Below are 15,522 nucleotides of genomic sequence, written 5' to 3'. Positions count from 1 at the left end.
TGTCTTTCCCGCCCTTCTCAGTCCACACCCACTTCCCTTTGTCCACCAAGCCGTCATATCAGCTTAGCCCACAAGGGAACCTCCCCTATCATTTCCTTGTAACCATATCTACTTGTTTGTGTATTTCTGTGATTATTTAGTTAGTTAATAAATGATTAAGACAATTGATGTATGGATGATTCATAGTAAAGGCTGGGTTCGTGCAGATAACCAACTATTTACGACATTTGGAATGAGACTAACGTGAGGTAAAGAATAATTCATTACAAGACTAATTGATCAGATATTAAAATATCTGAAGAGTTAAATTAGGAAAATTAGAACTTTGTAATCTGAAGATATTCCTTGGTGCCCCGACTTCCTAGTTAATTACATTTACATGATTAGTTTAATCACGTAATAATAATTACAGAGAATTGATTTGATAAAATACATTTTCACTTTAATGATGCCAGACATGACAGCTACCTCTGAACCCGTTAATTTTGTCATTGATAGGCTGTACATTTACCTATTGATTCCCTGACATTGTCCAAGTTCTGATTTGTCATTAATTCTCCCTTCCTCCTCCAATGTATCCATATTGCCCACTTCCTCACCAGACAGTAGAAACAAACTATTAAAAAAACTGTGCTAATTTCAATCATAAAATCTTTAAACAGGGTAGTAGACATTTACAGTACACATTTCCAACTCATAGTCTAGCTCAAAACAAATGAGACTGTATCAGTATGTAAAAAGTAACAGTAGAAAACACATTTTAGCAAACATAAAATAAGTGAGTTTTGACTGAATAGATATTTAATGTTTAAAAACAATACATTATACTATAGACCTGCTAAATTACTCACATCCAGCATAAAAAACAGAAACAGAATAAACTAAAATAGTTCTGTATTTATTTCTGATGTAACAATTGTTCATGAAGCAAACATTGTATGACTTGGAAGGTGTGGTAGAAAGAAGTTGTCCGTTTTCCTCCCTGTCCTTCATCCGCGGCGCTCATTCAACATAGCATTTAGAGATTCCTGTGAACATCAACAGTCATAAACATGTCATTCTAAACAGCAACATCTTCCTAACAAGAATTTAGTCCAGTTGCCAATTCAACAGAATTCAGTCTTGTTCATGATCGGTACAACATGAGACAGATAGCAATATAGCAAGCCATGGTATATCAGACCGTATACTACGGGTATGAGTCAATATTACTTATTTACTGTTGTAATTACGTTGGTAACCAGTTTAATAGTAATAAGGCACCTTGGGGGTTTGTGGTATATGGCCAATATACCACGGCTAAGGGCTGTATCCAGGCACTCCGCGTTGAGCATAAGAATAGCCCTTATCCATGGTATATTGTCCATATACCACAGACCCCTGAGGTGCCTTATTGCTTAAATATAAACACAGATACATGCACATGTGAGGTTTCAAATAATAATGTTACTACTACTAGCTTGCTCTCTCCCTGCTTTTCCTGAACATGTTTCTCTGATATAGCTAGTTGTTATTGTTCTTCCTTGCTCATCCAAAGCAGGCTTTTCTTCTCCTCGCTAGTCTTCATGTGCTTGATTACATGATCATCATGTTGTGGCTGTAACATGGACATTGCATTAGAACAACAACTAGATACGCTTAGAAAAAAGGGTTCCAAAAGGGTTCTTCAGCTGTCCCCATAGTATAACCCTTTTTGGTTCCAGGTAGACCCATTTTGGGTTCCATGTAGAACCCTCCGTGGACAGGGTTCCACCTGTCCACGGAGGAAAATGGACAGGTTTCCACCTGTCCATTTTCAGGAAAAGCATCTCATTTAGCAAGCCAATAAAATGTCTATCTGAAATAACTAGCTAGTAATTCTTGTTCTATAGGCTTTCCTCCTCCTCGCTGGTCTGCAGATGCTTGAGTACTTGATTAGGATGTTGTGGCTGTAACATTTCCTGGACATTGCTTAAGAACAATAACTAGGAACTAAAAACTTTATCAGATAAACATTTTCAGGCAAAGCAGCTCATTTAGCAAGCCAATAAAATACCTATTGCATTGGTTCAACCTTGAAATATAGCTACTCAATATAGAGATCTTACCTTTTTATCTATGTAGCAGTTTGCGCTCACCTCGTCTGGGCACTGCAACAGCCAGATCTTATTCCCCATTCTCTATTGTCTAGATTCTGCAGGGAGCTAGCCTGTTCTCCTAAAACATTAGCTACCTTGAGCAAATACATCTCAGCTTGCTAACTAACAAAGCCAACCAATTACACAAGAAATATACACAAAGTAAACAATTATTTTCTAAACTAATGTTAGTCTCAACCAAATGACAAGTACAAAGAACTATTGCTCTGTTCCACAACGTAACAACCATTAGTTACAGGCTAGACAAAATACTATTGCTAGCTAGCTAACTAGCCATGCTATTTCAATGAAAATAAGCTAGCTAGCCAGCGTCAGCTTTGTAGTTGTAATGCTATGTGGAAAAAGTAGTTTTAATTTCTCCCTAAATGTATCTCACCAACGCCTTGCTGTAGCGTTTACATTCTGTAAATAACTAATTTTAACAATTTGATCCATATCTAGAAACATCTCCTCCCTCCCTCCCTGGGAGCAGCAGGTAGTCTAGTGGTTAGAGCGTTGGACTAGTAACCGAAAGGTTGCAAGATCGAATCCTTGTGCTGACAAGGTAAACATATGTTGTTCTCAGTTAACCCACTGTTCCTAGACCGTCATTGAAAATAAGAATTTGTTCTTAACTGACTTACCTGGTAAAATCGCAACAAACTCACGGAAATTGAGGTGGGAGGGGCTACAATGTGGTACATTCAACACATGAAATGTACCTGTTAGTACAAGGCACAATTTCTTCTTCTGAGGTTTAAACGGCGGTTTGCATCCAATTTGTTGCATTACCGCCACCTACTTATACTTGAAAAAAAAAATGTACTAAATAAATACCCTACCATCTAACACTACTCACTAATTTAAAAATTATATAAAATTAACACTACCCTACTCCACTAATTAAATGTATTTATTCCTACCTCATGCCATCATCCTGAAAGGATGGGACATCGCCACTTAACACATCCTGTAACTCCTCTGATGTCAAGTGTCGCACACCCAAATACCTCTCTGCCGCTGCCAACACAAACTCAATTTTCCGAGACTTCCGGTCCATCCCTGCAGTACAATTGGTAACCATTTCTATAAATGTTAAAAATCCAATCTTACTCTGTATTGGTATGTCTCTACTACTCTCACCACTCCTACCCCTTAACACATCTTCCTCTACTTTCTTCACTGCCTCAGCATATGACAACTTCTGCACTACTCTAACCCTGGAAACCTCAACCTGCCTCTTTCGCATGGGACATTTCTGATTCCCAGCTCCATGGGCACCCCTACAATTAACACATTCCCCAACACATTCCCCAACACAGAACACTAATTACTACATGCTTAATTATGTCACTTTTGTTTTGAGCAAACATTGCAGTCGGACAGAGCGGGACACCTGGCCTGGGAGGCAGCCCAGTTCCAAATCTAATGCAATCAACTTTCAGCTGGTGCAATACAGGCATCCGGGCAAGATTAATCGAACCCCCTCATTACAACTGAAAGTGCAGGCGACTGACTGCCTACTGATAAATCACCTTGCATCATAAATAACTACTCATTGTTATTGGTGGATCAGTCAGTCACAATTTACCCACAATGCATCACATATTTGATGATCCAACACGGCCAATGGAGACTGCTTTCAGACTCCGATTAGTCTCGTTCAACCCCTCTTTCTCATCTCCCCTTAACTTTTCCCCAGCATAAAAAATTAAGTAGTTTAGTCATATTTTATATATTTCTCTTTTTCACAGCACCACGGTCTGGCCTGGCTGCAAAACACTTCATCGATGTTGGGGGTGAGTTTACTTTTTGACCTTCAGATATTAATGTAACATTTTTTCCTAAGAGATGGGTTATGAAAGTGGTAACCATAGTTCTGATGGGGATTTCATGAACCCAATTCACCCTTTGGCTGTTCTAACCTGAGTCTAGAACATAGAACTGACATTCATGACAGCTAGGCTAACTGGAGTGTCTGTCCCCCCAGCTGGAGTAGTGGATGAGGACTATAGAGGTAATGTGGGGGTGGTGCTGTTCAACTTCAGCAAGGAAACCTTTGAAGGTGAGCTTTAAAAATAATCATTCACATGCCACCTTTCTAAACTCCAAGCATTGAAAGCACTTTGTATCCATGATTAAAGGGACCATCTGCAACTGGTACATTTAAAAAAAACTTTTGTTAATTATATACCCATTGCTCTTTGAAAAATAACTTAAATGCCTCATCCAAAACTGGAATAAAAGCTTGTTTTACTGATTGCTCCTTTTATAGCAATCCAAATGCATTTCACATTGAGATCTGTTTTCCAGTGAAACATTGTAGTGTTGGGAAACTGGGTGACCTGTAGAGTGATGGTGGCGTTTCTTTCTGTGTCCCAGTGAAAAAAGGGGACCGTGTGGCTCAGCTGGTGTGTGAGAGGATCTGCTACCCAGACCTACAGGAGCTAAAGGTACTTTACACTTCTCTATAGATTTAATATGACTGTTTATAGTATTACCATACATGTTAAGACCTAGTAGTGAATTACTGATCACAGCTTTACGATCCATTTCACACAAACCTTAAATGGACACCTTGTCAAGCAGTCTCATTTCATTTTAACTTGAGACTGAAATGTTGATTTTAAGTGCATCTTATTTCTGTGAGAATGAGCCTTGAGCCCTTAGGGCTGTTTTTCTGAACACTGATCGAGCATAGTCCTGGACTTAACCTCTTCGCTTTGAGAATTTCCAATGAACATACTTTTTGTCTTGGACTAGGCTAAATCTGTGTTTGGGAAACCGGCCTTAAGAACTGGGCTCATTCACATAGAAAGTCACTAAAATACCCTTCGCTCCAGTTTTGTAGTATTAACCGTGTCTTCCCTCTGTGTTTCAGACTCTGGATGAGACCGAGCGTGGAGCTGGAGGATTTGGCTCCACAGGCAGCAACTGATACATCAACATTGTAAACCAGCCTATTGGTTTTGTTCTGTTACATGTTATGAGGTTGTACAATAATTACATTGTTTAATAAAGACTTATTATCCCTTTGCTTCACTGTCTATGCCTGCTGATTTGGCAATGAAACATCACTGATTTTCTTGTCTGTGTGGCTCAGTTCGCAAGAGCATGGTTCTAGCAATGCCAGTGTTGCAGGTTCAATTCCAATTGGGGAAACCTACATGAAAATGTAGGCTATGCCCACTTTTGTAACTCGGCTTTGGATAAAATTCTATGTAAGTCTGTACCCTGAATGACCACTAAGTGGTGCTGTTAACCCATTTATTTTCATAGTTCAAGAGGGAGTTTCCCTGTCTTTAGGGACTAAACCCTTCATGCAGGCTCTGGGCAGCACGTCGGCAACAAAAATATTCTACTGTACCGTTACATGTTAGATCTGTTAACTAGAATCAAAAGGCTAATGATGTGAACCACACCAGGGAGAAGTTTCACTGAGAAATAGGTAGAGTTCCAGGCTGACTACCTTGCAGATGTATGCCAGATCTTACAATGCCTGGATAGGTATTTTATGTATCAGCTAACCACATGTTAAAGCAGTCTGTCAGATGGCACTGTCGGTGACGTGGCACGCAACCATTGGTTGACGCATGCAATGTCTGAGAAGGGGAACGCGACCCTTGCCTTCTAGCTGTAGTCGTTGGGTTGCGTTGAACTGGATATGGTGGCTGTGATTCAATAGTCTATTTTATACCGTCTCTGGAATTACAAAAGCTTCCTTCCCTCATCCTTTCATTGGCCGAGATGATGCTTGGTAGAAGCAGGAAGCATTGTGGAGAGGAGATTTCACCAGTCCTTTCAGCTGTCAGTAGAAATGAAAGCAAGGAACCAAGGAAAGGTAGACTCTTAGGGCAGCAGGTAGCCTAGCGCTTAAGAGCATTGGGCCAGTAAACAAAAGGTCAATGGTTCAAATCCCTGAGTGGACTAGGTAAATAAATTAATGTATGTATCCTAGAGCAAGGCAATTGCTCTGGATAAGTGCATCTGCTAAATGACATGTAATTAAGCATACACTAGAAAACAAGGTCAATGAATGTGTATTAAAAGTGCTTTTTAGTCCAGGATTAGGCTTAATCTGTGTCTGGGAAATTGGCCCTTAAAGTGGTTAAAATACATCCCATAAATAGCATAATCCACAAAAAGAGGAAGTGAAGTTGGGACACAGGGACAACAACGCAACCTTTTAAACAAAAAAATATGTTTTTATTGTGACTTTACAACTAAACCCTCACTGATGTGACAGAGCGACAGACGGATGTGTCTACGGCTGGTCTGATTGACTTCGCTACGGAGCACTGATTGTACTAGCGAAGAGTGTGGCCGCGTCGACCTTGGTGCATAATCATGAAGGCACAGGTTTGGCATCATCAGAACGGTGTGTGTTTTGAGTGTGTTTGAGGGCGTTTGTGTGTATTTGTGTTTGTGCGGGTGTGTTTTTAATGTGTGTGTGTATACAGTTTATCAAAGGAAGTAGTAGGTCATTATAAGCACCATTACACCCCCTCCTCTCAGGGGCGTTCTCTAGTTTACAAAAGGCTTCATAGATTAACATTCTAAACATGGCATTGATTACAGTATAAACACACTTCATTTACATGTGGTATAGAGAGCAGACAGGCTGTTACTTTGGTTTTGGTTGAAAAGAAGATGTCTGACATCTTATTAAAAGGACAGTAGACAGACAGCTACTGTGTGTTGTTGAGTATTACAGTGCATTCATAAGTCTATGTGGTTTTGTTACTAGCACCAGTAAATATGTGTAATGCTGAAGTCTAGTCAGTGGGGAAGATGAAGAAGCATAGTTATGATGAGGAAGAGGGGTCCTTCTAGCTAAAGACTTTAGCTACGGTTTGATTCCCTACCCTTCTCCCCTCAGGGATTTGAAAGGAATGGACTGGTTTACTTAATTTGGTGGAAACTCTCCTTAGCAGCCAATGCTTTGTGAACCATGAAGGGGGAGTGAGCAAGTGCACACTTCAGGGAGAAGGGTGGAGAATCGGAATGCTGCCTTTCACTTCCACCTCTGCCAAGCTGTGAACACTCAGCATCAGTGACTTCTGCACTCTGCTACTCAGTCACAAATCCACCGCTAGCCCCTACCTCCTACCCCATACTCCCTAGCTACCCTCATGGTCTTGGGGGTAGGGGCTACGGGTGGATATGGCATTTGCCTTACATGTCCCACAAAAGAGTGGCAGATTCCACATATCATCATACAAACCTATTTCATATAAACCTTTTTCATAAAAAAAATAAAAAATAACATTCAAACCAGAGCTTCCTGCACAGAGCAGTTTAGAGTGGTTATTGTTGTGTCATTGTCATGTCTTCCCTCCATGTCATTCTCATTCTCTAAGCCTTTCTTCAGACAGCCAGCCATACTGTAGCCAGTGGGTTAGGCCTAAACTGTAGCACTAAAGGTTGTATCTATGATATGTAGAATCATCTTTGGGAATCAAACATCCCCCCTCCCCCCACCCACCCATTAGTCTCTTTGGCGTTGAGCTTGTCCCAAGCTCTCTCTCTCAGAGTAGGTAGAAGTTGCCCATAACCACTGACCCAGAGTCAGATCTTCTCTCCCCCATCCTAATGGTTGAGATATGGATCAAGGGTAAATTAATCTGTTCCTAGACCAGTGTTTACAGGCAGACACTCCCCACCCAGCCCAGCCCAGCCACCCCAGTCAGTCCTGTAGTGTAGGTTAATGCAGGACTATCTGCACCCTCATGGTGAGTGTGTCTCCCAGCTGGCCTGTGAGGTAGTCTTTATCGTTGCTGTCCTCCAGCGCTGCCAGCTCCTTCTTCCTGTACACGGCCACGCTACTGATCTGCAGGAAGTAGGCTCCAGGGGGGAGGGACTTCCTCTTGGACAGGTGCAGGTAGCTAAGCCCCTCCCTCTGGCTGATCTTGAAGTAGCCCAGCTCGTTGCCGTAGTCGATGGAGTAGAACACGTGGTTGTTGAGCGTGGACAGGGCCGGGGTGAACTCCAGGATGTGGTCTCGGCTGGACAGGCCGGACATGTTCAGGTTGAACAGCAGGGTGTCCTCGATGTCCACACTCTCCAGGCTCACTGTCTCCTGATGCTGAGGACACAGGACAGGTTACATATAGTATAGATATACAGTATTATACAGGCAGATATATGATGTCCACACTCTCCAGGCTCACTGTCTCCTGATGCTGAGGACACAGGACAGGTTACATATAGTATAGATATACAGTATTATACAGGCAGATATATGATGTGTAACACTCTCCAGGCTCACTGTCTCCTGATGCTGAGAACACAGGACCATGTAGTACAGGTGGATTATGTAAACACTGACAACACTCAACACTCTGGATCCTGATGACAGAACACAGGACCACACAGTTAATATGTACTACGGATTCAGTGAAGAGCAGGCAAGACATGATAGCATGACCATTCTATGGGCCACCAAACCAAGACAGACAGACAGACATTACCTGTGCATTGTCCAGAGGTTGCTCTAGCGTTGAGTTGGTGTCGCGGCGTTTGCGCCCCTTCTTGGGGTAACCGTTGATCTTACACTCATAGCAGGCCTCAGGAGACAGGTCGTTGTCAACCCCCTCTGCTGCCCCTCCTCCTCCTCCTCCTCCTCCTCCTCCTCCTCCTCCTCCCTGGCCCAGACTCACACCACTACCAAAGCCCACGCCTGACACACAGTGCCTGGAACACACAGAAAGGACTCAGTCATACACACACAGGGCACAAAATCATACCCAAACACCATCTTGCCTATACGTGGGCTAGCTGACAACATCACCAAAACAATGTGCACACTTCAATGGGACAGAGGTCTATGTGTTGTTGTGATAGCTACCAACAATGAAGGGAATCATAAGTGACTCGTTTCAGCTAGTTTCATCTTGTTCTTGATACCATGTCTTTTTGAGGTGTTTTGACTGTTTTCATTACAATGCTAAAATGGCTAGAATTCGCTAGCTAGCTAACCAACAACTGTAACGATGTATTTGAGAGACATTGTGCACATTTATTTATGTTTTCAATAAACATCGGAGACAAAATGTAGTTTACATGTAGTCAACAATCTAAGCCAAACCTGTCTGTTTTCTCCCATTGTTACGCACGTGACGGTTTTGTTGCTAAACAACCAACCCGTCTATCCATCAAAGTTGATAATGACATTGGCCCTGTGTAGATCACACACACACACACACACACACACACACACACACACACACACACACACACACACACACACACACACACACACACACACACACACACACACACACACACACACACACACACACACACACACACAGTCTCACTCACTCACCCCTGTCCAGCGCGGTAGTATCCAGGTGGACAGCCACAGAGATACCCTCCGTCTGTGTTGGAACAGCCGTAGTTACATGGATTAGAGGAGGAGGAGCACTCGTTGATGTCACTACACCCCCCCTGGTCTCCGTAGTTGAACCCAGTGGGACAGAGGCAGCGGAAGCTCCCCAGGGTGTTATGGCACGACGCTCCCCCACAGATCTGAGTGTTCTGGCACTCGTTCTCATCTGACCACAGGAAGCAAACAACACAGACAGGAAGTCAACAAAACAAACAGAGGTCAAATATGGGTCAAACCTCGGCCAGAGAACACAAACAATACTGAGAAACTCTTGAAGGGAATGAGGAAACCATCTGTAGTACCGGTTCATCTGATAAACATTGGCCGTGTTCTTTTTGGGAAAGGCCACTGAATACCAATGCTGTATTTCCCATCAGTAGATTCAAGTTAAAGTGTCACCGACTCAGTTAGAACAACAGTGTTCATGTAGGACAGTGACTCAGGGAGGGAGCTCTTCCAGTAATCTAGAGAGGAACAAGTTCAACTTCCAGGAAAGGGATGTAGATTTGATGTTGAGGGAGAGAGAAAGAGAAGACAGACAGACAGACGGGGGGAGAAGGATTGAGAGAAAGAGAGAGAGAGTCTGTACCACTCACCGACACACTGGTTCCATTGATAGTGTTGTAGGTATCCCTGAGGACAGCTACACCGGTACCCTCCCACCAGGTTCTGACAGCCATGTTGACAACGGTGGTTACCATCACACTCATCCATATCTGCCAGGGAAACCACACACACACAAACACCCACACACACAGCATTACAATAGTTATGTGGCCATACAGTTATCTAACTGTACTGGATAGGTACAAGCAAAAAGGTAAAGTTTCCACCAAATCCCTGTTTATAGTGGAGTTATTGCCATACCGCCTATACCTATCTGATCATTTCAGATCCATATAAAGTTCCTAGGGGTATGGAGTCAGCTGATCCTGAGAGAGGCAGTGATTGGCTGACCTTCACAGCTCTGTCCATTGGGGTCCATTGAGAATCCTCTAGTACACTCGCAGTTGAAGCTGCCTGGGCTGTTCTGACATACACCATTAGAGCCACACAGAGCAGGGTCCGACCCACATTCATTATTATCTACAGAGAGAGAGAGACATTCATTATTATCTACAGAGAGAGAGACACTGATTACTATCTACAGAGAGAGAGAGACATTCATTACTATCTACAGAGCAGGGTGTGACCCACATTCATTATTATCTACAGAGCAGGGTCCGACCCACATTCATTATTATCTACAGAGAGAGAGACATTCATTATTATTTACAGAGCAGGGTCCGACCCACATTCATTATTATCTACAGAGAGAGAGAGACATTCATTACTATCTACAGAGCAGGGTGTGACCCACATTCATTATTATCTACAGAGCAGGGTCCGACCCACATTCATTATTATCTACAGAGAGAGACATTCATTATTATTTACAGAGCAGGGTGTGACCCACATTCATTATTATCTACAGAGCAGGGTCCGACCCACATTCATTACTATCTACAGAGAGAGAGAGACTCATTACTATCTACAGAGAGAGAGAGACTCATTACTATCTACAGAGAGAGACATTACTATCTACAGAGAGAGAGACATTACTATCTACAGAGAGAGAGACATTACTATCTACAGAGAGACATTCATTACTATCTACAGAGAGAGAGAGACTCATTACTATCTACAGAGAGAGTGACTCATTACTATCTACAGAGAGAGAGACTCATTACTATATACAGAGAGAGAGTGACTCATTACTATCTACAGAGAGAGAGAGACATTCATTATTATCTACAGAGAGAGAGAGACATTCATTATTATCTACAGAGAGAGAGAGACTCATTACTATCTACAGAGAGAGAGAGACACTCATTATTATCTACAGAGAGAGAGACATTCATTACTATCTACAGAGAGAGAGACATTCATTACTATCTACAGAGAGAGAGAGACTCATTACTATCTACAGAGAGAGAGACACTCATTATTATCTACAGAGAGAGAGACACTCATTACTATCTACAGAGAGAGAGAGACTCATTACTATCTACAGAGAGAGACATTCATTACTATCTACAGAGAGAGAGACATTCATTACTATCTACAGAGAGAGACATTCATTACCATCTACAGAGAGAGAGAGACACTCATTATTATCTACAGAGAGAGAGAGAGACTCATTATTATCTACAGAGAGAGACATTACTATCTACAGAGAGAGAGAGACTCATTATTATCTACAGAGAGAGACATTACTATCTACAGAGAGAGAGACTCATTACTATCTACAGAGAGAGAGAGACTCATTACTATCTACAGAGAGAGAGAGACTCATTACTATCTACAGAGAGAGACACTCATTACTATCTACAGAGAGAGAGACACTCATTACTATCTACAGAGAGAGAGAGACTCATTACTATCTACAGAGAGAGAGACTCATTACTATCTACAGAGAGAGAGAGACTCATTATTATCTACAGAGAGAGAGAGACACTCATTATTATCTACAGAGAGAGAGACTCATTACTATCTACAGAGAGAGAGAGACTCATAACTATCTACAGAGAGAGACACTCATTACTATCTACAGAGAGAGAGACATTCATTATTATCTACAGAGAGAGAGACATTCATTATTATCTACAGAGAGAGAGAGACATTCATTATTATCTACAGAGAGAGAGAGACTCATTACTATCTACAGAGAGAGAGACTCATTACTATCTACAGAGAGAGAGACATTCATTACTATCTACAGAGAGAGAGAGACTCATTACTATCTACAGAGAGAGAGACATTCATTACTATCTACAGAGAGAGAGAGACTCATTACTATCTACAGAGAGAGAGAGACTCATTACTATCTGCAGAGAGAGAGAGACTCATTATTATCTACAGAGAGAGAGACATTACTATCTACAGAGAGAGACACTCATTACTATCTACAGAGAGAGAGAGACTCATTACTATCTACAGAGAGAGAGAGACTCATTATTATCTACAGAGAGAGAGACATTACTATCTACAGAGAGAGACACTCATTACTATCTACAGAGAGAGAGACATTCATTACTATCTACAGAGAGAGAGAGACTCATTACTATCTACAGAGAGAGAGAGACTCATTACTATCTGCAGAGAGAGAGAGACTCATTATTATCTACAGAGAGAGAGACATTACTATCTACAGAGAGAGACACTCATTACTATCTACAGAGAGAGAGAGACTCATTACTATCTACAGAGAGAGAGAGACTCATTATTATCTACAGAGAGAGAGACATTACTATCTACAGAGAGAGACACTCATTACTATCTACAGAGAGAGAGACATTCATTACTATCTACAGAGAGACATTCATTACTATCTACAGAGAGAGAGAGACATTGCTATCTACAGAGAGACATTCATTACTATCTACAGAGAGACATTCATTACTATCTACAGAGAGAGAGAGACATTGCTATCTACAGAGAGAGACACTCATTACTATCTACAGAGAGAGAGACACTCATTACTATCTACAGAGAGAGAGACTCATTACTATCTACAGAGAGAGAGAGACATTGCTATCTACAGAGAGAGACACTCATTACTATCTACAGAGAGAGAGACACTCATTACTATCTACAGAGAGAGAGAGACATTGCTATCTACAGAGAGAGACACTCATTACTATCTACAGAGAGAGAGACACTCATTACTATCTACAGAGAGAGAGACTCATTACTATCTACAGAGAGAGATAAACTCATTACTATCTACAGAGAGAGACATTGCTATCTACAGAGAGAGAGAGAGAGAGAGACACTCATTACTATCTACAGAGAGAGAGTGACATTACTATCTACAGAGACAGAGAGAGAGAGAGAGAGAGAGAGAGAGAGAGAGAGACTCATTACTATCTAGAGAGAGAGAGACTCATTACTATCTACAGAGAGAGAGAGAGAGAGAGACACTCATTACTATCTACAGAGAGAGAGAGAGAGGGAGAGAGAGAGACTCATTACTATCTAGAGAGAGAGAGAGAGAGAGAGAGAGAGAGAGAGACACTCATTACTATCTACACAGAGAGAGAGACATTCATTATTATCTACAGAGAGAGAGACATGACTATCTACAGAGAGAGAGAGAGAGAGACACTCATTATTATCTACAGAGAGAGAGAGACATTACTATCTACAGAGAGAGAGAGAGAGAGAGAGAGACACTCATTACTATCTACAGAGAGAGAGAGACATTACTATCTACAGAGAGAGAGAGAGAGATTACTATCTACAGAGAGAGAGAGACATTCATTATTATCTACAGAGAGAGAGACATTACTATCTACAGAGAGAGAGACATTACTATCTACAGAGAGAGAGACATTACTATCTACAGAGAGAGATACATTACTATCAACACAGAGAGAGAGACATTACTATCAACACAGAGAGAGAGACATTACTATCTACAGAGAGAGAGACATTACTATCAACAGAGAGAGAGAGACTCATTACTATCTACAGAGAGAGACATTACTATCTACAGAGAGAATGACTCATTACTATCAACAGAGAGAGACACTACTATCTACAGAGAGAGAGAGAGACATTACTATCTACAGAGAGAATTACTCATTACTATCAACAGAGAGACACTACTATCTACAGAGAGAGAGAGACATTACTATCTACAGAGAGAGAGAGAGAGAGAGAGACATTACTATCAACAGAGAGAGAGACATTACTATCTACAGAGAGACAGAGAGAGAGAGACATTACTATCAACAGAGAGAGAGAGACATTACTATCTACAGAGAGACAGAGAGAGAGAGAGAGAGAGAGAGAGAGAGAGAGAGAGAGGGGGTTAGGGTTGCAATCTGAGCCCTGCACTCTTCAATATTTACATTAACGAATTGGCCACTATTCTAGAAAAATCCTCAGCCCCTGGTGTTAGTCTCCACAATTCAGAGGTTAAATGCCTACTCTTCGTAGATGACCTATGCCTGCTGTCACCCACAGCACATGGCCTACAGCAGAGCCTGGACCTGCTAGAGCAGTACTGCCAGACCTGGGCCCTGGCAGTAAACCCCAAAAAGACTAAAATAATGATTTTCCAGAGAAGATCCAGATCTCAGGGAATTAGACCAAAGTTCTCAATTGGTACAAAATATATAGAGTACTGTACACACTACAATTACTTAGGTTTAAAAATAAGCTCAACTGGACACCTTAATGAGGCAGTGAATGAACTGAGAGAGAAAGCACGCAGGGCATTCTACGCCATTAAAAAGCAAATTCAAATTGAAATACCTATTAAAATTTGGTTAAAACTAATTGAATATGTCATTGAACCAATTGCACTTTATGGCAGCGAGGTGTGGGGTCCACTTGCAAAACAAGATTTCATCAAATGGGACAAACACCCCATTGAAACCCTACATGCAGAGTTCTGTAAGATTCTCCTACGTGTCCAGAGGAAAACTACAAACAATGCATGCAGGGCAGAATTAGGCCAATATCCACTAATAATAAAAACTCAAAAAAAGAGCAATTAAGTTTTGGAAACATCTAAAATACAGTGACCCCCTCTCATATCATTACCAAGCCCTGCAATGCCAAGAGCTGAGCAAAGAAAAGAGTCCCCTCATCCAGCTGGTCCTGGGGCTGAGTTCACAAACCTGTTCTACTAACACACTGAAGCCTCAGGACCAGAACATCCAATCAATCAGAATAAACCAAATTACAACACAGTCAAAACAAAACTACATTGCTTATTGGGAAACACAAGCACAAACACAAAGCAAAATGCAGTGCTATCTGGCCCTAAATCGACAGTACACTATGGCTAATTATTTGACCATGGTTACTGATCAAAACCTTAGAAAAACCTTGACAAAGTACAGGCTCAGTGAGCACAGCCTTGCCATTGAGAAGGGTAGACACAGGAAAATCTGGCTCCCTGTAGAGGAAAGGCTGTGCAACCACTGCACCACAGCAGAACCTGAGACAGAGCTGCATTTCCTG

General features: G+C 41.7%; 2 protein-coding genes and 1 long non-coding RNA gene across 8 annotated transcripts in view; 1 reads left to right on the top strand and 2 right to left on the bottom strand.

The window, feature by feature from the left end:
• Positions 1–420: 420 nt before the first annotated feature.
• Positions 421–3,424, bottom strand: LOC106562542 (uncharacterized). 2 transcript variants are annotated; one of them, XR_001319057.2, is made up of 3 exons: positions 2,762–3,424; positions 2,088–2,196; positions 421–1,028 (listed from the first exon to the last, which is right to left on the bottom strand). It is a non-coding gene; the product is annotated as an uncharacterized lncRNA (long non-coding RNA). The 2 variants fall into 2 exon arrangements; XR_006762213.1 differs by lacking the exon at positions 2,762–3,424 and having other exon boundaries at positions 2,088–2,755.
• Positions 3,425–3,545: 121 nt separating this feature from the next.
• Positions 3,546–5,154, top strand: LOC106562547 (deoxyuridine 5'-triphosphate nucleotidohydrolase). Its single transcript, XM_045709135.1, has 5 exons — positions 3,546–3,584; positions 3,775–3,916; positions 4,108–4,182; positions 4,500–4,570; positions 4,999–5,154. The coding sequence occupies exons 1-5, from the start codon at positions 3,546–3,548 to the stop codon at positions 5,053–5,055; spliced, it is 384 nt and encodes a 127-aa protein (XP_045565091.1). The 3' UTR covers positions 5,056–5,154.
• Positions 5,155–6,301: 1,147 nt separating this feature from the next.
• LOC106593245 (fibrillin-1) overlaps positions 6,302–15,522 on the bottom strand; it is a 165,071-nt gene continuing 155,850 nt past the window's right edge. For 3 of the 5 annotated variants that reach the window (XM_045708837.1, XM_045708838.1, XM_045708840.1), the window contains 5 exons: positions 10,465–10,593; positions 10,104–10,223; positions 9,445–9,673; positions 8,588–8,810; positions 6,302–8,202 (listed from right to left, as the gene is read on the bottom strand). In XM_045708837.1, coding sequence (XP_045564793.1) covers positions 7,822–8,202; positions 8,588–8,810; positions 9,445–9,673; positions 10,104–10,223; positions 10,465–10,593 — 1,082 coding nt within the window. In that variant the 3' untranslated portion in view covers positions 6,302–7,821. The other 2 variants (XM_045708839.1, XM_045708841.1) reach the window with 2 other exon arrangements.

Source organism: Salmo salar, chromosome ssa26 (assembly GCF_905237065.1).
Source record: "Salmo salar chromosome ssa26, Ssal_v3.1, whole genome shotgun sequence".
Taxonomy (NCBI): domain Eukaryota; kingdom Metazoa; phylum Chordata; class Actinopteri; order Salmoniformes; family Salmonidae; genus Salmo; species Salmo salar.
This window is presented reverse-complemented; position numbering and strand designations above follow the sequence as displayed.